Here is a 26,883-nt window from a genome sequence, read left to right on the forward strand (position 1 = left end):
TTTAGGACCAAGAGTACTGAGTCTGCAATAAAACCACTTTAACTTCGCCTGCTAGGGATATCAAGAGTGATGTTTACAGCCAAATGACAAAACTTCCTCCCATATATACGCAAGCCATCTGTCCTCTGTAATGGAGCGAAGGGCAATTTTTGGGCTTGTTTACAGTTCTTTAAAATTTAAGGAGACAAGTACACAGTTCAACAAATAAAAGGACCAAGTTGATGGAGTAGTTGTAGTAGTGCTAGTATTCGTAATTTGCTACAACTAAATCTGAGCAAACTTAATGGCTTGCTTAGTCGGTGTTGGGCTGATCTTATAGTAATTCTGCAAGTATTCCCCGACCACTACTTTCTTATATCCGTGATGATTATTGTTGGACTTCCCATCTTTGAGAGGTTCAATCTCAGCTTCTGAAGGCGGGTTGTAGAACAATGCAACTGAAAAGCGCTCGACATCCCTTTGGGTAACAGCGCGATGCCAACTGCTCCTGAAGCGCCCATTGCTCAATATCTCCATCAGGTCTCCCACGTTGATTAACAATGCATCGACCGGCCACTGGACCGTGAGCCATTTCATGTCCTTGAACACTTGGAGTCCTCCAGAGGCTTCAAACTGCACCAAAACGGAGAGGGCACTAGCATCAGAATGTTCAGTTATTCCCAGAGCTAAGTCAGGCCTCGGGCATGGTGGGTAGTAGTTCACTCTGACGTTGACTTCGCTCTTTTCCTCGTCGAACTGTTTTATGAAAATTTGCCCGTCTACTGATAAGGTTTCGGCAAGAGCATGGAGTAACGAATCGCAGATTTTCCTTGCTCTCTCTACAAATTTCTCCACTGCTTCCCTGCAATTCATGGTTATGAATGTACTCAGAGGTGCTCCGGCCGGGAGATGAAAGAAAATTTTCAAGAATGTCACGTATATTCAGGTAGCTTATGTGTCTGAGCAGTCCAGGCCAATGACCATTTTCCCCTTCAATTTTTCTTGAATTGAAATAATGTCTCTTATAAATGTGAGAAAATAAGTAGGGAAAAGAAAAGGAAAGGCACCAAGACCTACATAAGATGAAAGAGTAACAATAGGATTCGATCAGTCTAGCAATCTAGTTTGATAACACTGGCTATGGTTGACTTGATCGTACGTCTTCGCTAAATAAAGAAGTTTAACTAACAAAAATGAGAACAAGGAGTTTTTAAATAGAAAGAGACGAATTAATGATCATGCTAAGTCGATGATGATTGAAGGCTGTGGACAGTATAGAATGAAATTGTTGACTAGTGCTGTATAAAATTATCAGATCTATTCAACAGTAGTTTGTTTTTCTCCCATTCTATGTGCGTGGGTTTCTTTTTTCTCCCCATTTGCTGATAGGGTTTCCCTTTCGCATTAGTGCCTGTTCTGGTAAACTTGTTCACTCAAATATGGAAAATGAAATCCTGAACCAGCTCTATCTCTATTTTCAACTTAGTTGATGCGGAGAATAATCCTAAATGTTTTAAGCGTGGCACCATCGGTCGCATAGCTAAGAAATGAGGAAGAGAAAATGTCAGTACCTATGTCCGAGATCTATTTAACAGTAAGGGCATTCGAATGTTGAGATCCAGTCCAGGCTTCCTTCCTAGCTACTAACTTAAGTTCATCTCCATTTGTAGGTTAATTGATTTCTATCTTAAACTAGCTCACGTGTTTTCCTCACGTATTTAAATTGGGTTACCTAAAGTAGATGTATAGTGGATGCCAGCAAGCAATTCACTAATTCCTGTAATATAACTAATATAGAAGTACTGTGTGATGCATATTATACTATTATTAGGAATTATTAACCAATAATGCAAGAGAGACATGTCATGATCGTTGCCAGTTTGAAAAAGCAAAGCGGTATGTTTGATAAAATTGAAATTCGAAAACTAAAATTTGAAATTTGAAATCTGAATTCATTAATTTATTGAATTGTTAAATATTAAATCAAATATATTTGAGTGTATATCACATTCAGTAATAAGTGAATAACTTATTACTTATTTTTGGAAACAAGTTTTGCTTAAAAAATTCAGTGACATTTAATCAATTCAGATATTTAATTTTTGATTAAAAAACACGTCTGAACATATTAAGATTTGAATCTATTAAATTTAAATGCTGAATTGGATTATCAAATAAGATAATATTTTAAAAGGCGAGTGTTAGACATGCATTTTGCGTTCGCCTAAACAATATGAAAGCCCTCACGAGTTTTTTTTAGTATTTAAAAATATAAAAATACAATAATAATATTATGAAAGGGTTCTTTTAACCGGTGCCTATCAATCACTCGTTAATGTATCTAAATTTTATCTAACCTATCATGTATATACACATACGGACAATTATCACCCTTTTTAGCATTTATATACTTTCCCTAATTAATCTTACATTTTCAAAAATCCAACCCCTAAAGTACATTTGAACGAGTGGCTAATGCACAAGACTTTTTATAAAAAAATAAAAATTATTAATAAATACAAGGAATTGATAAAATTAAGAAAAATTACAAAACAAATATTATTGTTATCAAACGCAACTCTGACCCACATACTAGTCATTTAGGCTTAGTTTGGGAGTTTAGGACAAAAAACAAAATAATTATATTTTGACATCAAAGAAACAAGTTGTGAATGCTTTTATTTTATATTTTTCCCAAACAATTCAAAAAATAAATGAAATTCTTCCTCGAAAAAGACTGAACAATAATAAGGACTAGAAACAAAGATAAGAATAAAGAGTAGAAAAATTAAAAGTTGAAACTTAAAGAAAATGCTCAAAATGCAGAACTCCTAGAAGTCCAGGCAATGGCGGAGTAATAAAAAATTCTCAAAGGGGGGCAAAATTAACACATATTTTTTTCTTAATTTTTAAAAAAATAGGACATGTCAGTATTCACGTAACTAGTAGAATTAATGCATTTATTTTATAAACAACGTAGAAAAAAAATACTCTAATTTACTCATAAAATTATCATTTTACTTGAAAAAGCACACAAATCCATTTAAAATTGCTCACAACGGGTCTTCATGGTATGATAATGATGTACAATCCTTTCATTTTAACGTGTAAAATACATATTTTTCAATGTAATTAGCTAAACAATCATTAATTATATAAGATTCTAAATGAATGAGTTAAAAACTATACGAAGCTCCAAAGGACTAAATGAGTGAAACATATAACAAACAAGGCATAAATTACTGCAACTTCCAAGGGAATCAAATGGCTAGATTATAGATTTAGAAATTTTTTAGTTATTTAATACTATTTTTCATTAAATTCCAAAACTTGTCCAATGCATACTTCACTTCTTAACATTTCAGTGGGGGCAAATACAAATATTTTTCTAAATTGCAAAGGTAAAAAGGAAAATTTTGGAGAGGGCAGTGGGCCCGTGCTCTCCCACCCCTCATCTACCGCTAGTTTGGGCAGTCAGTCCTGAACGCCAAACAACACTTGCGACCCATTTAATTTAACAGTAAATCTTATATACACTGACTGACAGTGTATATATTATCACCGTTTAATTCATGATATATGTGCAAAAATTCAAATTCAAATTCTGTATAATTGTCATCCATCCAACGTTGTTGATAGTGTATATATTGTTAACGTAGAAAAGATTAATCCTTAATTTAAACTAGTCTTTATGACATGAACAATAGTCAATCAAAAAGGACAACCCTTTCTTTGTTGATGAGTTATATGCAGAATGTTCAATGTCATTGATCAGGTCAAGAAACATAAGAATGTCCAGGGCAACGATGCTGTTTGTGGATATGTTTTTTTTCTGGGTTGTTGTTTCCACAGAAGAAGTCAACTTACCTGAAGTTCGGAGGATTTTGAGGCCAGACACGGAGTCCTTGAGTAGCATCCCTGGGAGCAGCTTTCATTGTTAAACGATCGATCCAATCCAAAGGCTGATCTTCTGACTTCACAAAGTTCCGCCCATACCCCATGTTGTCAACACTAAGATATGATCCAACGCTAGCTTTCTTTTCTTGAAATGACAGCCCAAAGAACCCTTTCACCACATCCTTCACCTCATCCAAAATTTTGGGCTCTATTCCATGCTTTTCGATCAAGAACATACCCCAATCCTTAGCAGCACCGGCCAACTTGGTTAACTCCCGGTCACGGTCCTCCAAATCGTCCCCCAATTGAATTTTGCTCATGTCTATACAAGGAAGAGGATCAGGAACTTCAATATGGCTAATTTCATGCAGTTCTGAAGATGGTGCAGCGATTGGATCAGCTGTTGGCGACACCCTGATGAACCTCTCGGGCAAGAAATCGAGCCGTTGACGCGCAAGTTCCTGCACCACAGGCACACTAGAATTTCGTAGCACGCCGTTTTGGTCTATGAACTTGGCTTCATGGAAAGCTACATGGTTGTTGATGTCCATGGCCATTTTTCCTTATCAGAGGAACCGATTATCTTTTTTATGTGCTTGTCCTTAACTAATGGCGGCGTAGGGCTCGGTTGATTTTACGTAAGGGAGGAAAAATCGTAGGAAGCCGACAAAATTACATAACTCAGCACTCAGCAGCTCGATCAACAGTAAAACCTCTGTAATGGCAATTATCAAAGTATCATCACTTAGACGTTGACACGTGACTACTAATGAATATTGGTACACCAACCTTTTGTAATTGTTAAACTCAAACAATTTATCTTTACTGCCTTTGTACATATTGCTTTGCAATACACTTTTGATTATATACTACCTAAAAGTTTACTATTAACTTACACTATTTATTTCATTCAAATGACTAATAATATTTTTGGACGAAAAGGATACCATCAACTAAAGTTTGTCAAGTGCACTTATCATTCAAAGAAATACTCATTTAATTAATTAAAGTTTTATTTTATTTTATAAAAATAAGAATTATTCTATTAATAAAAAATATTAAAACCACATTTATTATACCTCCTGACCCCGCTTAGGTTGCCTTTGGGTCAGTTTGCTGATGCCTGCTGCGTGTCTGATATTATTTGTGTGTGTGTGTGTTTCATTCCGTTTCGAAAAAAAAAAAAAAAAAAACTAGGTGAATGGCCAATCTAAAAGAGAAATTTCCTATTTTGCTTCATTATTTAGATGACATTTGAGATTTCAATCTTTTCAATTACTGGGATTAGTTCAATGACAAGAGGAAGACTCTCAGAGTTCTCCTTGCCGTCATTCAAATTTTGGGTTTAACAGTTGGGGATAGAAAAGGTGTGGCGTGGAATAAGGATTAAAAAAAAAATAGCCTTTGCAATGATAGTTATTATCTTAATGTCCAATCACAAATTTGTCTCAGTGTGGACTAATTATATAACAAGTTTAGTAGTTAATTTTTAACCAATGTGATACCGTTAATGAGATAAATAGAGACTTCATAATCTTATTTGAATTGTATTTAATGTGAGGTTAATGTGATTTACACTTTAGTTTACGAAAGTAGTTGGTCCAATGAGATAAATTTTCTCCAGTGCATCCGGTAGGAGCCGGTTTTCTAAATCTTTTTTTCTCGTAAGACGGCAAGAATTGCCTTAAAAATTGCCAACTGAACTGTAGCTATTGCAGGCTTTGCAGCATAATTGTATCAACAACAACGACATCACTTCTAGGGGTGGCAATGGGGCGGGGGTTGTCAAATAACTTCCCCCGTCCCCCGCCCCGCCCCCTCGTTTCCCCTGCGGTCCCCCGCGAAAGATTTCAAAATAGACCATTCAGAGGCTTACGGTACAATTTGCCAAAAAAAATTTCATTGAATCATACAACACACGAAAGATAAAGAAGAAAAGCATCATAAACCTATCAGCAACAAGCAAACCTTTTGTGTTCTGAAACACCATTAGGCCTGCCGAGATTGCATACACAACCTATTCTAGTTTCGCAAGTTTTCAGTGGGAAGACTGGTCACACCACTCCCTTTCAATGCTTTGATATTTCAGTGGGAAACCCGGCTGGCTATCCAGGAAAAGAAGCCGTGAGATGGGTTTAAGAAAAAGAAAGAAGATGGCAAAAGGAACGGGGAGGCTGAGTCTTTGGCGTTTGTCAATTGTAAGTGAGGGTGCAGGAAATTTAGGATTGTCTTGTGTGTGTCTATATATATATATAATTTTTTTTTATTCTATGCGGGGGACGGGATCGGTGTATGTTGCCCCACCCCCGGCCCCGTTTTAAGGCGGGGGAAATATTTTGCCCCCGCCCCGCCCCATTTCTATTCCGCGGGCACCCATCCCCATTGTCATCCCTAATCACTTCAACAATACTGTAAGTCGAACGAAACCCGGAGAAGCATTAGAACGTCCGATTTATGTGGGCCGAATTCATCGACCAATTTGGTGAGCCCAACAAATCTCAGACCGTTGGCTGTTGCCAATTAAGAGCCCAGTGGCGACACCTTCCAGTCTACCGTAGGTTTTGGCTTTTACAAGAGCGTCACCGTTTCACCGCAATAAAATGAAGAAACAAACAGGACGCTGAAGCAAAATTGTGCTACTACTTCGTTAACTTTCATGTACCTTCTTACCCTTAAAAAACTAATAGCTAGTTTGGGAGTTTAGCATAGAAAAGAAAAAAAAAAGAAAAGAAGAGATTTTGACGTTGTTTAGGTGTTTAAAGAAAGAAGTGGAAAGATTTTGGATATATATATATCATTAAAAATTTGTTCACTAATCATTTAAGAACACAATTGGCACTTTGAAAATTTTTTTTTGCCACTCTTCCACTTTCCGTCCAAATCAGGCCAAAATGGAGCCTCAAAACGGATCTGATCAAATCAGCTCATTTCTCTTCTTTTTAGACGTCAAGAATCTTCCAATCGGTGAAAAATTAATTCCCTCTATCACTTTCTTTTTTTTTTTTTTTGGCCAAATCTCATCTCCCAAACTCACTATAAAAGAAAAATAACTGTTTTTTTTTTTGGGTAACCTTGGATTTACAAAACTGGTCTTATTGTGGTCCTAAAAAAGAAGAAAAAAAAAACGTTGTGTTTATTGAATGTACCGAGTCGGTAGTACGCTTGTGCTTATTTGTTCACAGGTTTCAAGTGGAGCAAACCCAATCCACTTGGATGAGAAGGGTTGCAAGAAAAACAAAATAGGCGCCCTCTTGGGTCGCTGCATCGTCCACCGGCTTGCAAGCGATACAAAATAGGCGGCCTCCTTTTCCTTTCCTTTTTTTTTTTTTTTTGAAACAGAAATGAGAATCAGGATCAACTCCCAGCCACACTGGCCCGGAACTGGTCCAAAGTAGCGGCTATCTCTTTTTTTGTTTTTCAGGCCTGAATGGCAATAAAATTCCTGACCATAAATTTGAGCCCCGTCCACAAATAAGGGGCAAAAATGGAACGCGAGGCCATCTTGGTCATTTCAGAACTGGAAAAATTGGGTAGACCGGGTCTAACAGCTAGATTGGAGACCCTGTGAACAAGAAGTAGCCACGTGGCTGCTTCGAATTTTAATACCAAAAGGCTATTAAAAATATATTAGATCTTCCATTTTCTACATCTCTTTCTTCCCACTAGAGAACTCTTAGAACCTCAAGATAAAACTTTGCAAGATACATGAGAGCTCTACTTAGATAGTTGAGGAGTTTCAATTGAGTCCGCCGCCGCACTTTCTTGGGTGGCGATAATAGTTGCGGCGACAACAACTGTGAGACAGGGTGTGGGAGTGGAATTGGCAAAGGGTTTTAGGATGTAACTTCATTTTTTTGGTTAATTGATAGGCAGATTTCAATCGAACATTCAAAGTTGCAAAAGGAAATTTTGTGCATGGACGTAGCAAAATCACAAGGAAAAAAGTTTTGTACTTTTTTTTGGGTGTAGTTAACACCATGTTGTTGTCCTAAAATTCCAAGGAAATTTCATCTCAGAAAATGCGGAAAAGCCTTCAATTGGACATCCTCCACTTCCTTGCATAGCAAAAAACTTCTTATCGGGATTAAGATTATGCAGTTGTTTTAACTTCTGAATTCCTCCTCTCATTTTTTAAACAACTCTCCACGTACAAACTTCGAACTTAGGGACGTTAGATCTGGAGGGTATTCAGGGTTTTGTTTTGGTTGCAGAGAATAATTGGAATTCTTCCCAAAGCCTCGCACTTTTTCCTTTCTTTCTTTTTTTTTTTTTTTTTTTTTTTTGTTGATAAATATACATGAGAGATTAGTCGACGGCGTGGTTGCTTAAGAACCACCCGATCCATAAGTGCCGCCATGCACCCAAGCTGTTGCCAATTAGATCACCGCTCCCACTCGTCCCGATGCAGCGCTGGCAAATTGCTTTCTGCCGTCACAACCGTGCGAGCTAGCAGCCAATCAAGACATTGGCCAAGCAGAATACGAGTAATCATGGGATATTGGCATATTTTATTGCCCCTGTTTAAAAGGCAAGAAGATGTTTTGGGAGTACATGGGCTTGAACAGCAAAACATTTCTATTGTTTGGATACAATAAAATTATTTTTTTAAAAAAATCATTTGATTACTTTATAAATACATTTTTCACTCCTCATGCTTTTCCTAGTATTGTTGCCCTCTTTAAGAACTAGTTATTTTTTCCATTTTGTTCTGGATATTTTGTCCGTGCACATTTAATAAAACTTCCATATCACTTGAGATGGTCTCAACAAATATAGGATTAGAGTGGATCGGACAATCAAGCAACCAAGAAGCCTAGTGGGCATGGTGCCCAAGTTTAAACCTCTTTTGTTTTCGACTAATCGTCAACTCTTATACTACTTCTATCTCTACTCGTGCTCCAATATAACATGTCTAAGGGAGGACTTAGTTAGGTCGGAAGATTAAAGGGGATGATTCGAATTTTATTACGGGTATAGATGTTTGAGATTCCTGGCCTGCAATCGGGCTTAGTACCTTATATTTTACCCGAGCCAAGTTGACTGGTGGCCCAAGATTAATAAGAGCACCAATTATCAAGTGATGGTCCCATGTATGAGCTGGGATAGGACACCGGCACCTTTTAATGCCTCAAATCAAGATGTACGAGTCATGCTCGTGCATGCATTCGAAGAAACATCCAACTTCTTTTTAACTTCTTCTAACCATTTTTTGCCGATGATAACAATTCGATCGGCTATTAATAACGAGTGATCCAAGAGACAAGAGGAGCACATGATAGAGCTTTTAACGTTTGACTGGGACAGAGAGGGACGAAGAAACCAAAGCCACTGGCTAGTCGCACGAGCTGCATCCCTTTTGATTAATTTGGCCGGCAGACAGCAGCGAACGGACTATATTTCAGTGGCGGTACAGATATAGTAATAATTTTGATCATGTTCAAAAACAACCCATTAATCAATAACCCTTTGTTCTGGTGGCCGGGAAGTTTTCAAGTTCAATAAACTGTGAAATCTGCAGCAATTTGTGTGTGTGCCCGTGTGTTGGCAGTGGCACTCCTTTCTAAAAATCTTCATGCGTCTGGTGTGTAGGAATGCAAACGAACCGAATCGAGTTGAATTTTGGTCTAATCGAACCGAGACTCAAGTTAATTTTAAGAAATTCGAACTCGAGTTCGACGAGTTCAAAACGTCAAACTCGAGCTCGAGTTAAAAAAAATAAAAAATAATTATTTTTTAACAAATAATAAAATATTAGGAATATATATGTAATTTTAATATTAAAATAAAAATAAAAAAATATATAATTGAGCTCGCGAGCCACTCAACGAGTTTGATATTTTTGAACTCGAGTTCGATATTGATCGAGCTTATATTTGAGCTGTTCGCGATCGATTCGTTTGTAACACTAGTCTCATGTTTTTCTCCTTTGAGATTAACACATGTGCTTATGTAAACAAATCAATTGTATGCCCAAGTTTGCCTATAAACATAGCGGCTTAGGGTTTGCAATGGTCTGCTTGGGGCAAAACCTATTTCCTGTTAGCTTATATATGAATCTCTACTTAATTGCGGCTTAATCTTGGAATCAATGGGCAAAGAGGAATTTAGCTAGCGATGGTTATTTTCGTTAGTAAACAAATGTTTTGATCTGATCAATGTTGAAGAACACATGTACGTGCCTCATTGTGCTTGTCAATTCTGAGAGAAAGAAAAAAAAGAGGATTAATTTTCTATTGAACCACAGAGAGGCAGAATATCGTTGGGAGGAGTTCCAACTTCCTTTTAGAATTTGATTTTCACGGGCACAGGGGAACGAGTAACCAGTGCACGTTGGAACGAGTAGCCCGAAAAAACACAACAAATCTTGACAGGTTCTAATTAAAAAAATTAAGGGCATAAAAAAGCAAAATTAGATTGAAATGTGTGCGCACGTGCAGACATGTGTGTGTGTGAAATCTGTGGAAGCTCCTCCTAATGCACACGTGCATACATGTGTGTGTGAGTGCGTGAAAAACTGAGAGCAGGAAAGAGGAAGAAGCTAATGAAGGCCTAAAAGGGGAGAGAAGATGGCTCCCAGAACCCTGCTCAGTGGTGTTCACTCACTGTGACTGTCACTGAGGCGGGCAGATGATTTTGCAGACTTTCTTGGTAAGTAGTAGTACTGCTGTTGACGAGGGCCGATTTTTAAGACATAATCCGCTGTGTCTTAAGCACACCACATCAGTTGTTCCTTTCAAAGCATGACCATTCGGACTGATCATCAGACTGAATCTGCATTCTTTTTTTTTTTTTTTTTTTCTATATTACATGTACAATCCAATGTGTAGGAGTAATATTATACTATACCAGGCCACTTGCGTTCAATCCCAGTGAATATTAACTTCTTCATTACTGCTTCTTTTGTTTTGTGGAGTCAGATTTTTCTTGAACAACTAGCTAGCTAGCCAGCAGTCAAAGGATGCCTTTCGTTGACTGAGTATCTAAAACTAAATCCCTTTTGCTTTCCTTATTTAATTAGTTGTCCATGATGGTCTACTAAATCTGAACTACCCCTTCCTTCACCTAAATCTATCGATAAAACACAATACTAGTACTACATGAAGAAACTAATAAGCTGCAATGGATTTGGTAGATGTACCAGATATATAGGTCAAACGACACGTGGCACTCAACTCTCAAACGAAGGGGGAAAAAAAAAGAAAAAAGAAAAAAGAAAAAGATTAACAAGAATCCTACTTATGGTTTTGTGTAGTAATACTTAAAACATGTGTAGTAGAAAAATATATAAGGTGTCCGACTATAAAGAAAAAAAGAAAAGAAAAGGATGTATATAGAAAGGGCAGAGACAGAGAAAGCAATATATTAGTACATAGGTGCAGTAGATAGTAAGAGAGAGTGAGTGATAGGTGTCCAAATACTGAGGAAGGGAAGATGGAGGTGTACCGTAGCCTGTAAAAAGCAGCGTACAATTCTGCCTCGCTGTCCAGCATGTGAAGGAGTTGTGGTTCCGTTCTCCCATTCATTCATTCATTGATTCATTCGTTCATTCATTCCCTTTCTGTCTCTCTCTCTTTCTCAGCATTTGCCAGTACTGTTGTTGCTACCATTTAAACCCAAGCCCAACTGGCACCTTTTGGTTCACTCTCATTGAGAGCCAGCCGAACGGGGTACGTCAGGACAAAACAGGTCTTAGATTTGAGCCTGATTCTCTCCTTTGGTCTTTTCCTCCTCCTCCTCCTCTTCTTCTGCTTTTTCTTCAGTACAGAGGAGCCAAATTTAGCTGGTTTTCTCTCTTCATTTTTTTTCTTTCCTCTCTTGATTCACTTAGTCCAGAAAGAAATAGTAACAGAAAAAAATGGACTACTTTGTGGCTAGCACTCCTAAATCAGAGTGCAGCAGCGGATGTGAGTCTGGCTGGACTCTGTACTTGGGCAACTCCTTTATTTCTTCGCATAGTAATAGAGAAAATGGTAATTTTGTTGATGGAAAGCGTGGTTTTAGTGAAGAAAAGAGAAGTGAGGAAGAGGAGGAGGATTTGTCAATGGTTTCTGATGCATCTTCTGGACCTCCACATTGCCCTGAAGAAGAAGACTGCATGTCCAATATTAATGACAACAATGCTGCTCGCTGCTTTTTCCATGCTGGTGATGCCACCACATTATGCAAAAGCAGAAGCCGCAAAAAGCAGAAAACTTTAGAAAATCACTGCCGGATGAAGAAGGCAGTCCGTGAAAAATCATCTTTACTAGATGATACTGCCAGTTCTCCTGTCTTCGAAATGGACCTCCCCGATGTCAGTTCTGATCATTATAAAGTTGCATCGAGAGTATACACCTTCTTTTATATTATCCCTAGCTCGATCTCTTCAAATTTCAATGCTCGCTTTATAGACCAGATTTTAACTTCAATATTTGATCGCCATTTCACAGAAAGATTTCAACCTCCCCAACAATCATGGTTCAGCTGAGATGGTTTTAGATTTTTCTCAGGGCTATTCTACAACCCATTTCGAGGTAGCCCATCAGAACATTCGTTCAACTATAAAAATTAAGTATTTATTTCGTTTATGTATTGACCTTGATTAGGCTAGCATATGCTTATGCTTAGGTATGCTCACAAATTGTTACAACCGACAATTTCATTTCTGCAGGAGGAAAGCTCTGCATACCACTTGCAGGATCAATACGGTTTTTTCCATTCTTCTTTATCTGGAAACTATCTGCCTGAAAACCAGTTGAGTTTTGGCTAGTTGCACTTTCATTCCAGAAAAAAAAAAAAAACTCGTCAAAAACAGCGTCTAACTTTTAATTATTCTCAACAGGTGGTATGGAAGCAGGGGGTGGCAGCGGTGACATGAAACTGTCTGCAACATTCAGCAATTTGTTGCTGCTGCTGACGATGAATATGTAGTTGTAGTAGGTAGACTGGAGGAAAGGTCATCAAAAATTATGTACCCCAAAAAAAAAGAAAAAGAAAAAAAAAGGTTGTCGAAAATGCAAAAGTAACTGGATCTCAAAAGAGATCTTGTTGCTCTCCCTTTCTTCCTTTTTTTTGTTTTTTGTTTTGTTTTTAATGTCTTTTTCTTTTCTTTTCCCTACTGCTGCCAATGCAGTGGTGAACAACCAGAGAGAGGGAGAAAAATAAAAAAAAGGTGTGGGGATCAGTTTCTTGTTTCTCGAAAAAATTCCATTTTCTTGTCAATGAATGATTGGTACAAATGGGCTCCAATTCTCTGACGAAAATATATCGCACAAATATGTCAAATACTACCTTGCCTTGATCTTTTGAATAGAAAGAAAGCCTCGTCAGATACAAACTTACAGATTCTCAAGAAGCAATTCTTTTGTTCCTGATCTGGCAGGGGAAGCTGCATGCTAATATTAGTAGTATTATTCTTTCTTACATAATATAGTTATGCTAACTTTGACTTGTCATGTCACTCATCAAGCTAACTTTCATAGTATTTAATAGTCAAATTTGGCATCACAAAACAGCATTGAAACATGCTAGAATTCCTATGTCCTTTCCAGAATGGGGCTTGAGGGACCATGTCAGTTGTCGATGGTCAGATGCTGAAGCACAAATGCTGCGTTATTTGAGTTGGAGATTTTGATACAAAGAGATTTCAAGAAATCATTTGAGCTTTGATATGAAATGCCAAGGACAAAGCGGCATTCCGACCATGCAATTAAGAATCTCCTCTCCGAAGAGGCATTACATAATTCTTGACAGCTAGTTATATTTTAACTCGTCCACCTCAATGAACTTGATGGGAGAACGGGGGAAAAAAAGAAGAATTTTGTTTAGGTAGGATTCTATCCAATGTATATATGTAAGAAACTAAGAAAGCCCTCAGCATTCGCAGTACTAGCAGTAGAACAAAATCTTTTAAAAGACTTGATTATAGACCCCAATGTCTCAAATTTTCCGGACAAGACTCCATCTACGATCTAGTAATTCTCCTACTCATAATAATTCGAAATTTTAGCTTTTATACCACACCAAACCCAAAAAAAGAGAGAGAAAAAAAAAAAGAAATGATGAGATAATGAAGTGAAATATGTGATGGGCAGACGGTCAGAAAAGTACAAAGGGGAGGAAGTGCCAAAATTAATGTTGGAATATGTCATACTGCATCTTCATGATCCCCCCTTTTTCTTCATGCTCAGAGATCCTTCGTGAGATCTTCTTGACCCGATGCAACATCACCAATTATTTTAAAGTGGTGTCTTTATCCCTTTGGAAGGTTTCTTACCATGATTCATAATCTAATTTATACGAGTATGTTCGCCAACTCCAATTGAAAAAACAAGAATCAAAGTTAAATTGAAAGCCAACCAACCGGCTGTCCTTTCTTTCTTTCTTTCTTTCTGCTTTTTTTTTTTTCCGTTACAAGAAGGAAAAATTAAAGGGTTTCAGCAGATTAGCTTTAAACTATATGCTTAATTGTTACAAGTTGGTACCATAACCAGGACAAGGCTCAAAGACTCTGTGTTACGTTGAGAAATGGGAGTCAGCTTCTCCCACCAGTGTAATTAAAGAATTTGTTGTTTAAAATCTGAAATCTGGCACTAATAGGAGACAATGGAATGAATGGCTATAGACAAAGTAAAGAAATAATCAAGAGATTGGGAGAGGTGACTGGGCTCTGCCTCCATCCCCGCTTCTTTTCACGCTCCAAAGAACCATACTGTATTACGTTTAGGAATCCAAAGGGTATGGGAACGACAATTTTGCCTTACCAACTACCACCAGGACAAAGCCCTCAGTCGTTTGTACACAGGAGGAGGAAAGGGCGAAGATTTTTATTTCTCCTACTCTGCTACTAGTAGTATTAAACAAACATCTTTGCCTCTGACCCTCAATTCAATTTTCACTCAGGACTGTTCCCATTTCTCATGACAACAGTCAATCTTTGCTACAGAAATGGTAAAATGGCCTTCCTCTGTCCGTATCCATGCCATTCCCACTTCTCAGAGGCGAGAGGACCTAAAATCTACCACAGCGCCACAGGGATGTGGTGTAAATCAGCCAGTTATACGGTAACATGCATAGAAGTGTACTTAGATCTACCCTTTAGATCAGACATCACCGTATTGTTGTAACAGGGACTGGAGCTCGTTAACCAATTACTCTGTCAGAGTACGCGGCCACCAACACGAGTGTTAAGGCTCTATTTGGGTGTAGGTCGAATCCTTTAACCTGCATTCTAAAAATTCACACACGGAATCCTTAGTGTCACTCTTCCAATGACAATTCAGTGTCACTTCTATATTTATGTCAAGTGTCATGTTTATTTAATTTGTTATGTGCTATTTATTTAAATTGCTTCTATCATCACATGATAAGTGGGATTGACACTGGATTTGGCACCGAGTAGTGACATGGAGGGTCCCGATTGAAAAATGCAGGGCTTTCTAGAATGTTTCGCCAGCGGGTACTTAGGCATCCTTCTGGACCAGTGATGATTCAGTCTTCTCGGATTCCCTCTTGGCCTCGTTGGGCCATCCCCTTCCCATAGTATAATACTACTGGCAAGGTAAACTTTTGACCTTGTATTTATTCGTTTGTTAACAAAATTTTTATTTTTTTGGTCAATAAAAAAATATTAGGATTTTTAGAATAATTCAGTAACCAAAAAATTCTTATTTTTAAAACTAAAAGAATGAACTTAATTCCACTTCATATTGATTACATCAACTCAAGAGATGATGAAAATTTTCTATTTTATAGAAAATTGAAAATGGGTCAATTTTTGAGTGTAATCCGGTTATTCAAAACTTTTATTACTCATTTATTTGTTTGTTGTACAAAAAAACTTTTTGAATTCCCAATAGAAAATTGGATTTGCCCAAGATCTTTGGAATTCATTTATGTCTTTGAGGAGTGGCTTGTTTTGATTTTGATGCATTTCATGTGACTGGCTTATATGGTCCCGGAATATGGATGTCCGATCCTTATGGACTAACGGGCAAAGTACAACCCTTAAATCTGGCATGGAGCTTGGAAGGTTTTGATCCTTTTGTTCGGGAGGAATAACCTCCCTTCGAATTTCCTTTTTGGCCCCGTTGGGCCACCCCTCCCCAGAGTATAATACAACTAGCAAAGGATCTTTGTTACTCCCTCCGTCCCAATAAGTTTGTCACTTTTGGGGAATTGTGTTTTTTATCAACAGTGGTCAAAGAGTGAAGGAATTGTGTTTGCTTTCCGTTTCTATCCTTCATTTATTGGTGGGAAAATATGTAACTTTAAAACCATTTGAATATTTGAAGGTACATGTGGGGCCAATATATTATCTTTTGTGCCTAAATCAAAGAGAAAGTGGGACCCACAACATTATTTTAAGATTTCTTGTGCAAGTGCATGAAGGGTAAAAATTGGAATGTGTTACAAAATTATTAGCCAAATTTGGTAAGATGACATAATTTTGGGACAGACCAAAAAGGAAAGTATGACAGTTTTAATGGGACGGAGGGAGTACAATTTTTTTTGTTCCACTGCTTATCTGGTTGACATGTGTCCTGTCCTATATGTAACAAGTTTTAAAACATCTGTAAGTGTTAGTTTAACAAGTTGCATAATAGAATAAAGTATAATAGGGAAATGTTTAGCGGAAGACCCCGAGGTTGATATACACAATTCTGCTTTTGCCCAAAAAACAGAAGGAAACATCTCAAGGAAAGAGTTCCATTAGAAAAAGGATATTAAAATTACAAAAACAAAAAAAAAAACTATTATTACCAAAGGTAGAAATCAGAGTAGAACACTTGAGCATAGTAATAAATATCGCGTAAAAAACCTGGATTTAGCTAATTCCAAGAAGCCCTGAAATTCTTCATGAATATAGTCCACAGAACGTGAAACCAGTGGTATCATTAACCAGGATTTAACGAATCCTAATTGATAGTCGCATCTCACCACACTCCCCAAGATAGACATTGATCTATATATATATTAATATATATATATAGAGCAGACTTAGTAGTAGTTGGTTTGTTTCTCTGGTTAAAATTGATTCTGGCGTATAGGTGGGTCGGACCACTTGAATGCAATGCAACCACCAAATTATGCAGCATCGGTGGGGCGATTGGTTATCAGCGACCGGACGGCTCAACAGAAACTCAAACCTACATGGTAAAGGACTTGACAAAGCTCTCCCAAAAACAAAACCTAAAATCCCATAGAGAAAGAGAGCCCCTGAAGGTTTACAAATAACACATGATAATTATAATTTGGGGGATCGTGTCGGAAAGCCAAGTCCACTTGCTGTCATTACCTAAAAACCACGTCATCTGAGCAGCGAAAAAAATCTAAGGGTTGTGTCATAACACTCCCTTGGTCTAGTTGGGTCTATATACCCACTAGCCCCTACCACAGCCACCTTAGGCTCCCCTTCCCCCTAAATTAGGATAGAGTAGGTTATACAAATGTATCGTTGCTGACAAAAAAAAAAAAAAAAAGATCATCGACGCTTGCAATTGACTAATGCATGAGGAATGTTTGGCGTACTAAAGAGGGCAAAACCATCAGAACACTAATAGTTACTCCGGAGAAAAGCATGTTTAAGAATGAGGAAATTTATTATCAAAAAAAAAAAAAAAGAAAGAAAGAAGAAACAAACCAAATTAATGGCGGATGCGTTTACAAGTGTTTGCCAAAAATGTACCATATAGCTAATCCTAGCCACTGTGTTAAGATGTAAGAAAACAATTATATCAACTATGGTATGGTATGGTAGTAGAATGATGGGATTTTTTACTAGTTATGGAAGTAGACCAGAATCACGGCACTTTAGGAATTAAGCAATCAACATCATCGTCATCCCCCACGCCCCTTATTTCCTTCAACCACTATCAGCATCAAGACAGTCACGGCCCTACACTCCATATGGATTCAATTATCCTCGCCTTTAAAGCACAAAAGGACAGCAATTTGGATATTACATTTACATACTCACTTAGGTTCAAGGGATGTCAATGAAATGATCTTGAAATCTATACCAGTCATCAAAACAGTCTCAACGATGATTCAACGGTGATAGCGTATACATTGTCAGTATATATAAGATTTACTCTACATAGATTAATCTTTCCTACACTGACAGTATATATATTATCACCGTTAGATAAATGAAAACTATACAAAATTTAGATTTGAAAGTCAACACTTTGAAATATGAAAACCACTCATCAGAACAAAAATCAAGAGATGAGTTGTAAGGCTGGTCAACTCGCAAAGATCTCCCTCCTTACAAACTATTAAATTTTCGCCAGCTACCAGGGCTGCCATAGGATGCATATTGGCTGACGATGACTACGTTCAAACTTCCAATACCGAGTCATATAAATTTAATCAATTCAAACTCCTGTAAAATTTAAAAAAAAAAAAAAAATCCCATGCATGCATCTAAAAATTATCTTCCATGTAAAAATTATTCACTACAGCAATCTTTTGTGCCTATAACAGGCAATAGCAACCCCATACAAGAGAAGCGTACCAGCAATACCGCCACCAATCATCCGGAGAAAATTTTGCGTCCCATATTCTTTGTCACCCCATGCATCTATGTGAATGTTTATCCCAAATATTCCTTCCACAGCTATGAAAACTCCCAACACAAGGGTTGCTGTCATTATCATAACCACCATTTGCAGCAGTTGGTTACGTTTATCATCCTGCACGATGTTCACATAATCTTCTGTGTCATCCATGTGCTCCCTCAGCTTCCAAAAATAAAGAGTGTTAGAACCCTAGTATTAACATACCTTGCTACGCTGGGGGTGTAACACTGTGGAAATCAAACTTACAGCTGCATCCGGAAAACTTACAAGCAAAACTAATCCAAATATCTTAAATGCATGTAAATGCAATGCTTTCTACATCCATATTATTTTCTAAACTCGGCATGGACCATGACGTGCTTTTGATAAAACTAAAATTTGGAGTTTCAAATCTAAAATATAAATATGTTAAATCACTGAATTGTTAAGTATTGACATCCTAACATTTGAATGTATTTAATATTAAGTGACATGTGAATAGCTTTTCACTTAATTTTTGGAGTAAGTTTTGTCTAGATAATTTGATGTTGTATTTTTTGTTATCAAACACGTCTAAATATATTAAGATTTGAATCCATTAAATTAAATTGTTAAATTAAGTTATCAAACAAGGCATTGGGCCATAAGACAAGCATTCAAACAGGAGACGGTGACTAGAGAAACAAGATGAATGACATACTGTGGATAACTTGTTCAATGTACCATCAATCTGAATGAAATATGCTTCCAAAAGCATTTCGAGATCTCCCACATGAAGTTGTTTGCTTCTGGAACTGCGCCTTGAATTGGTATGGCATAGACTACTTTCAGCGTCAACCAAATTAGAATCACAAAATAAATGTTCCTGCTGGTTGTGTAATTGTTGAATACCTGCATCACAACTGTTGGGCCCCCAATTGAGTAGAGATTTCAGAGGGAAAACCTTATACTTATCAGGATGAGATATTTAACAATCGAGCAGGAAGCCAAAAACAGCATGTTTGAGAAAATGCTCAATGTAAAGCATAAAGTAGTGCTGAAGCAAGGGGAGATAAAAAAAAAAAGTTATGTATCATACATGTTTGGCTGTTTAGCTTCTTCATCAGTTGTGGCAAATTCCTCATCGATAGAGGAATTTGAAGAATTTTCAAGTTGCCATTCTATATGTTTGTCAGTCAGATACATCCCAGCCATATCTTGATCATCATTCAACAGACTTTCTAACTCATCGCGAACCTGGAGACAAAGGTCTTTGCATCATTTGTCAGGAAAAAGATACCATAATGGTTCATCTGATATTGAGCAAAACTATACTACCACTAAAAAGTTGAAAATAGCATAATGGTAGATGGTTTGGGAGAGGAGGACTGTGGGATCAGTACATATGCCCAACACAGGGATTTTAATAGCGGTCAAGAAAGTTATTGTATCAGAGACAGAGAAGCTGAGAAACAATCATCAAGAAAGCTGCAAAGAAGAGCCAACAGATTTCAAAAGAGATAAAAAGGCTCGAAACTCGTGCTGCATGTGTAACAGAGAAAAGATCCCCAAGTTAAAAAGAAATCTCCTGCAGTTTTCTCGATAATGATCCTGGCTGCCAATTTTGCACAACCAATCGGGAGAGTATAAAACCTGCTAATATAGTTTGAGGGAGGTCCGGGAAACCAAATTCGTTTGCAGCTTGAGTCCAGTGAATTTAACAAGTCTAACGAGGGTTTAAGGAGTTTCTGCAACTACATTAATGACCTGAGGTAATACAGGTATACTCACATTACGAAATACAATCAGTTCTTACGTTCACAAAATTTTCTAAATGTTAGGCTGGGTTAAATGGTGCTTAAAGAGAGAATAACCCCGACGGGAAAGTATAAGCACTCCACTACGTGGGCTGCATATCTCATGAACTCAATGAAGCAAATACTTTTGCCATAAAAACACAGTGAAATTAGTGAGTTTATACAACATCACATCCTTGAATTACTAATATGAACAAAGAACAAAATATACAAGTGGTGAATTAGGTGTAATCCTCAAAATAATCTCGAATCACTTATTGGAGTTACAAAGCTCTTTAAAAATGAAGCATATAAGAAGTGTGGTTTGGACCATTTTGAGAGGCATTTGTCAAGGTCAAGATAAAAATAGAAAATCGTTGATAAATTTAACCAAACAATCTTAAGTTAATTAAATATTGATTTTTCGTCCAAAACTAATTTGAGAGCCAAAGGAAAAAAGTTGATTCAAGTAGTAATATTAGAAGTTGTTTGAATTTCAACCTTTTGCACACGTTTGGTTAATGGAATCAGTCGGCCTTTGATTTGCTGCACTTGCTCTAAGTTGAGGCTACTAATATTGGAGGTCAGTTTATTAAGAGCAGGACGAACTTCTTTCTCCAATGCCCCAACCTAAAATTAAACCACACAACAATTAATTCAAAAAAAATGTCAATTCAAATCGCAAAAGTTTTCGGAATCAGGGTAAATATTGCATGAGATGAATGCAACAGAATTCACTTCATAACCAGAGTGAAGAATGGATATTTTTACTTCATTCTCCAAGCAACTGCAAGCAGACTCAAGGCATGCCTCCAAGGCAACAAACTCAAGTGGAAGTAGCTTTGGTCCGTCCTTGCTCTCTGCAATATGTCGTTTGCTACCTCCTAGACCTTCATTCATGTTTAGGGGGCTTCTGGAACAACTTGAAGCAATAAAGGCTCTTGATTGAGGCTCTTCCAAATTGTAGAAGTCCACATTGTCCCCCTTCAAGACCACATCAAATAGTGATAAATTTATTTTTACATCTGTCAAAGCTTCTTATGTATATTCTTGTAAAATACTTTTTCTTCAACTACTTTTGATCTTTTTAGAGGATTCCATTTTTGACTGCTCATTAATACTATTGGTTTCTTAACACTCTACCTCAAACAGGATTCCAGATTTCACTTTGAGGGTTTAGAAAGTGAAGTTTAAGCCGAAATGTTTGTATAAAACCTCTTCAATTCCTATAGTATCCGTCTTCCCTAAATATATGAATGCAAGTGAATTCATCAATTTTGATTTAAAAATCCAGAGAAAATTCCTTACAACTCCAGAAATTCAACCCGAAATTATGCTTGTAATATACTAAAAGCCAAAACAGTTGGGCTTGTTCAATTGCTATGAAAGGCAGTTGGCAATGCGTCACGCACAATACATCTATCAACAAATAGTTCAATGCAGATTATCAGCACTGTCCCAATCACCTAACACAGGCCAAAAGCATCCGTGCTGGAACTTATTTGGCCATCAGACGTCAAAGATATGGCCATCATTGCCGGTGATTTTGATACTGATGCAATGTGGCTACTCCCAATTGAATACCATTTTCTGAACATGTTAGGTTTCAAAAAGTTGCTGGGCAAGTGTACACAAGATTTCACAGAAAAAAGAAAAACTATTTTAAATGTTCCCATGGCTTGTGGATGAAACTTTCTACACTAGTCAATGTAGGAACGATAAATCAACAAATTGAGCAGCCAATCAGTCACAAAGCACTAGTGCAGTAGTGGACATGTACCAACGGGGTGAGGACAGCTTGGTGGTGGCGGAAGATTTTCAGGCGCAGCTCCTCAACGAAGGGAGCAACAGAAGGGTCTTTAGAATTGAGCAAGATGACCTCATGGGCAGTGATAATGGCCTTGATATGCTCGAGGCTCACCACAATAGCCCGCTCCCGGCTGAGCAAGGTGGCCGGGTAGCCGAGGAGCGGGTCCAGAATACGAAGATCCCGGGTCTGCAGACCAGTGCGCCTCATGATTGCATGCTTTCCTGCTTCCAATACTTCGGGGGGATTCCCTTCTGAATCCAGCAAGACCCAGGTACGCCGAGTTCCCAGCAACCCCGCCTTCTTGGACTTCTTTGGGGTTAAAAAATCGACGTCATCAACATGATCAGCCATAGCAGCAGTTTGGGAGTTGAATCAGGAATTAATCCTCCTCAGTTGATCCACAACAGGATTAGGAATAGGGTGTCCACCCCCGAAAAATCACCACCCCTATAAACTACTACTACTCTACTGTTGAAGAAAACATGTACAAGACAAAAAGGGAACAGGAGAAGCACAAGTAGCAGGTGAAGGTTCAGTTGTTTCACCCCCAGACATGCCTACTCAGTGTTTGCTGACCACATCATCAGTTTGATGGAGCAGATGAATTTTACAGGGACAGTCATACTCGGGGCAGGGGGTGACTCCAGAGAATATGATCCGTTCTAACATCTGGACACAGACTCCCCCACTGAGGCGTCCAAGGATTTGTGACTCTGACCAACGATTTCTAGGCACTATCCTCTTCCAATCTAATACACTGTTAGTATTCACACGTAAAGGACAATAGAAATCTAGTACTCATCATTTATGAACAAGTTGTACCTTGTTAACAACAATTGTTTCTTATTGATGCAAAAATCTTTTGAAACTTATCTCCATATTGTTTCATTCACACACTAAAAAGACGGTTAAAACAGTAACAAGAGAAAAAGAAAATTTATGAGTATTGCTTCGACCGAATTCTGATAGGAGGGCCATATCAATGCTGGTGTTGAGTTTGGATCTCGTATCTGTGAAACTAAGATGCCATTCCTGGGTTGTGAATTTAGTTGATCTGAGGACTTGACAGCCCAACTCATAAGGCCTTTAGCCCTCCTCATACTAGGTGCTGGCAAACAGCAAGGTTCAATTCTGGTAATTGCCAAAGCAATAAACTAACTGGTAGTATCTCATTCGTCATGGTAAATGTCTTGTTTCGAGTCTCCAACTTTCCTTTTTACTCTTTCTTTTCCTTTGTCAGATTTAGAACGCGTTTTAAACCAAAACAAATAAATTAAAAAATAATTAACTAAACTCTTGTAATCATTTTTCAGTGCATTCTGTGTAATGCTTATCTGCTATGCATGTAATACAAGTTTTTATTTTATTAAAGAGAGTTAAGTTGATCTAGGCTAGCTGACATGTTTGTTCCATCCCTTCATTTTTTTTTTTTGCAAAATTCTTTTCTAGGAAAATTCTAAATTGAGGACTCACAAATTCCGGCTTTTGCATTGCCAAGCCTGAGCCATATAAAACGAAAATGGAAAAAAAAAAAAGGCTGAAGTATATATACATGCTCCAAAACTATTGAAGTTTTTTTATCATCTCCTTTTCTTTTAAAATTTTTTATTGAAGAAAAGTCATGATACGAACAACAGCACTAGGTCCATTGATTTTCCTTCCTCTAATTAACATGGTTTTGAACAGATAAAGTGACCTCTCGAAATAAATACACATTACATAGTATTCCAGCAGTAACCGCCGCCCGAAGGGGGGGGGGGATGGGGGGGCATGGGAGCAGCTGATTAGGGTGGGAGTGTGGAGGGGTTATGCATTCCTTATAGACACAAAAAAGACACCATCAAGCCATCACATTAATCCCAAGTGCTTATACCAGGAAATTGCAATCAAATATAGGACGATGCTGCAAGCTGTTCCGCCGCCGCAGAATAAGATGAAATAGTAATTGGGAGGATCAGTCTTTTGGAAGAGACTAAAGTCGTGGATATTCATACTAAAAACTCCTGTCACAGTGGTAAAAGCCATGAGCACAACGCCTGCTGTCATGAACAACACCGCCTTTTGCATCATTCTGTTCCGTGTGTCATCCAGCATGATATTGATGTAGTCTTCCGTGTCATCTACGTACTCCCTTAGCTTCACAGGACCAGCGCGAGCATTTTATAAGTATTCACTTAAAAAGCTAATTAGTAGTATTATGTTCTTGAGAGACTCGTGAGATCTTGTAACCAAAAACAAGAAATGAAAGAAAAAAAAATGAAGTTTCAATTCCCCAGATTGTAGATTGATATGCAGAGACGACAAATTGGTACCGTTTTATCTTTTAAGGTTAGTTGTAGTACCATTAGTTGCGTTATCTGCAGTGCCCCATTAATAGAACCCTAATACTGAAAGCCCCAAAAACCCTTGGGTGTTCCTTGGTAAACTTTTGAGAGCCTAATTTTACAAACTTTTAAGGGGTATTTTCATTTTAAATTCGTCCTTGAAAGTAGAATTTCTCACATACGCAGACGCACAAGGAAGAGGATTGAATGCCACGAGGGAAATAAAATTCATGTCTAGATGCAACATATATAGTTATAGTCTTAGAGATGCTTGCACCATTCTAGAATACACAGGTTTCGATTCCAAATGATCCATCAATATACGAACTTGAACTTGAAAGCCTATGATTGACTTTGGACAACTCTTTAATTTGCAATAATGCTTTCGAGGGATATATCAGAGTTAGCGAGTTGAGTTACATACAGTTGATAGGCCAGATAATGTTGCATCCACCCGAACAAAGTAGGCTTCCACGATTATTTCCACATCCTTCACACCGAGATGCTTGCTTTTGCCTATCATGTATCTTCTACTGCTAGTATGGATTGCAAATTGGCTTCCTCTGCTGAGAGAACTGGCTGTGCGGATTGCCCGTTGCTGGTGGTGCTGTTCGGCAGGGTGAAAATCAACGCTGAAACGGCTGGAATTCCCTCTGTCTTGCACTAAGGTTTCACCAGAAACCCTGCTCACTAACAAGATAAAAGAGAATTAAGAGATGCCAAAGCTTGAAAGAAGGTAGTAACAGCCGAAAGCTTGGGACGAGCATATACAAAGCGTAACGGGTAAAAGTTGAAATGTATAGGATGTAAAAGAAACATCCCGTGCCTTTCATCCAGGACTCTCTGCACAATTTCATGTTTTATGGAGGATAGGGAAGAATTCCTAAGCTGCCTCTCAACTGCATGCTTGTTTGTCAGATACATCTTAGCCATATATTCGTCGTTATTCAGCAATCGCTCTAACTCATCTCGCACCTGAAAATTAATTAAGACATTTGCACTGCTCCTATTAGTGATCTACGAAACAAAATTATGAATATTGACTGGGAAAATTAAGGAAGAACTATTACCTTTTGAACACGTTGGAATAATTGGGCTAACCGGTTTTTGATCCTGTGCACCCGCTCCAAATTGAGGGTGTTAATTTTTGAAGTCACTTCATCCAATGCTGGATAAGCTTCCTCCTCCAAAGCCGTTGCCTGCAGATTTCAAAGCCAAAAAAAAAGGGTCGATACAGCGCAAACCATAAAAGGAAAATAAGGAAAAAGAACAATTCTCCGGGGAGTATTAACCTCTTCGTCCAAATAACCGCAAGCAGCGTCCAGGCAGGCTTCTAATACTACAAACTCAAAAGGAAGAAGCAGGGGTGGTCCAGTATTTTCTCCATTTTGTCCCCTCGTCAATAGCGACTCTTCTTCCCGTGACAGTGCTTCGGTAGCCTGGTGGTGCTGCATGATTCTGTGTCGGAGCTCTTCCACGAAGGGCACGACGGAGGGCTCTCTGGAGTTGAGCAGGAGGACTTCATGTGCCGTAACTATGGCTTTGATGTGCTCCAAATGGACGATGATGGCCCGTTCCCGCCCTATCAAAGTGGACGGATACGAGAGGAAAGGATCCAATATCCGAAGATCAAGGCCAGACAGGCCAGTCCTCCGCATAACACCGTGCTTCCCTGCTTCCACTATATTTGATTCGCCGGTTGAGTCCAGTTGTAGCCATGTTCGGACCCCCGTGGCCTTCTTTCGGAGATGATCGCCTCCTCCTCCTCCTCCACTGATGCCAGCCATAGAGCGCTGGAAGAAGGGAAAAAAAAACAGAATTTCAATACTACGCTTAGAGAGAGTATTAGTTTTGACTTTTGAGGTGGGAGGGAGGTAGCACCTGATGACCTCCACACCACAGCCAACAACTCACAAAATGTGAAATAAGCCAGCCAGGGCAGGCGAAAAGAGCCACCTGAAATTGAAATTGAATGCTTGCAACAATAATGTTGAGGCCATGCACGAGAGTCTAAATCATGACGTCAATGTTCATGCTATCTTGCTGATTAATTTATGGGAAGATCCAATTGACATGTGCTAACTAACCCAACCCATGTAGTAATTAATTAAAGTACCAACTGTTCAAGGTTGACCACGCCCGTCCACCTGCTAACGTACTAATATTATTTCTGGGTGTTGCTTTGCCCAGAAAGAGTTTGAGATACACGTCACACTTTCACTTTTTAGAACCTGCAGATTCGCTGCATGGTGACGGTACCTTTGTTGTGGCGGTTACAGCCGGACGTAATATCATCACCAATTAAGTATTACTCTCCATTTATTTATTTATTTTGATTCTGGAAATCTGGTAAATAGCTACTGGCCTAAGTGAGACTAATTAAAGCCAACTAGCTGATGGATGTAAGTCAAGCTTACGAAGTTTAATTTGGCACGAGTACTTCAGTTTCTTGGGGTAGGAAAATGGATGTCATGCCAGCACAAGACAATTTTTTTTTTTTTTTTTAACCCTTCCACTCCTCCCCAGACTCTTCTTATCTCCCCATCCTCTTCTTATCT

At 38.2% G+C, this 26,883-nt stretch overlaps 4 protein-coding genes across 6 annotated transcripts; 1 reads left to right on the plus strand and 3 right to left on the minus strand.

Moving 5' to 3' along the window:
- Positions 1–4,549, minus strand: LOC140036786 (protein LATERAL BRANCHING OXIDOREDUCTASE 1-like). Its single transcript, XM_072079532.1, has 2 exons — positions 3,847–4,549; positions 1–841 (listed from the first exon to the last, which is right to left on the minus strand). Exons 1-2 carry the CDS (start codon positions 4,431–4,433, stop codon positions 265–267), a joined length of 1,164 nt encoding a protein of 387 aa, XP_071935633.1. The 5' UTR covers positions 4,434–4,549; the 3' UTR covers positions 1–264.
- Positions 4,550–11,296: 6,747 nt separating this feature from the next.
- LOC113731540 (protein SOB FIVE-LIKE 5) lies at positions 11,297–13,081 on the plus strand. Of its 2 annotated transcripts, none has more exons than XM_027256860.2 (4): positions 11,297–12,169; positions 12,306–12,389; positions 12,527–12,609; positions 12,698–13,081. In XM_027256860.2, the coding sequence occupies exons 1-4, from the start codon at positions 11,732–11,734 to the stop codon at positions 12,726–12,728; spliced, it is 636 nt and encodes a 211-aa protein (XP_027112661.1). In that variant the 5' UTR covers positions 11,297–11,731; the 3' UTR covers positions 12,729–13,081. The 2 variants fall into 2 exon arrangements, with proteins under 2 accessions (XP_027112661.1, XP_027112660.1); XM_027256859.2 differs by having other exon boundaries at positions 11,302–12,202.
- Positions 13,082–18,097: 5,016 nt separating this feature from the next.
- On the minus strand, positions 18,098–23,086 carry LOC140036787 (magnesium transporter MRS2-3-like). Its single transcript, XM_072079534.1, has 6 exons — positions 21,966–23,086; positions 20,963–21,175; positions 20,693–20,821; positions 19,486–19,652; positions 19,117–19,357; positions 18,098–18,599 (listed from the first exon to the last, which is right to left on the minus strand). The coding sequence occupies exons 1-6, from the start codon at positions 22,350–22,352 to the stop codon at positions 18,315–18,317; spliced, it is 1,422 nt and encodes a 473-aa protein (XP_071935635.1). The 5' UTR covers positions 22,353–23,086; the 3' UTR covers positions 18,098–18,314.
- Positions 23,087–23,628: 542 nt separating this feature from the next.
- Positions 23,629–26,416, minus strand: LOC140036788 (magnesium transporter MRS2-3-like). Of its 2 annotated transcripts, none has more exons than XM_072079536.1 (6): positions 26,282–26,416; positions 25,618–26,118; positions 25,396–25,524; positions 25,152–25,300; positions 24,750–25,008; positions 23,629–24,137 (listed from the first exon to the last, which is right to left on the minus strand). In XM_072079536.1, exons 2-6 carry the CDS (start codon positions 26,110–26,112, stop codon positions 23,850–23,852), a joined length of 1,320 nt encoding a protein of 439 aa, XP_071935637.1. In that variant the 5' UTR covers positions 26,113–26,118; positions 26,282–26,416; the 3' UTR covers positions 23,629–23,849. The 2 variants fall into 2 exon arrangements, with proteins under 2 accessions (XP_071935637.1, XP_071935636.1); XM_072079535.1 differs by having other exon boundaries at positions 26,207–26,358.
- Between the last annotated feature and the right edge of the window lie 467 nt (positions 26,417–26,883).

This window comes from Coffea arabica, chromosome 2e (assembly GCF_036785885.1).
Source record: "Coffea arabica cultivar ET-39 chromosome 2e, Coffea Arabica ET-39 HiFi, whole genome shotgun sequence".
In the NCBI taxonomy this organism is placed as follows: Eukaryota; Viridiplantae; Streptophyta; class Magnoliopsida; order Gentianales; family Rubiaceae; genus Coffea; species Coffea arabica.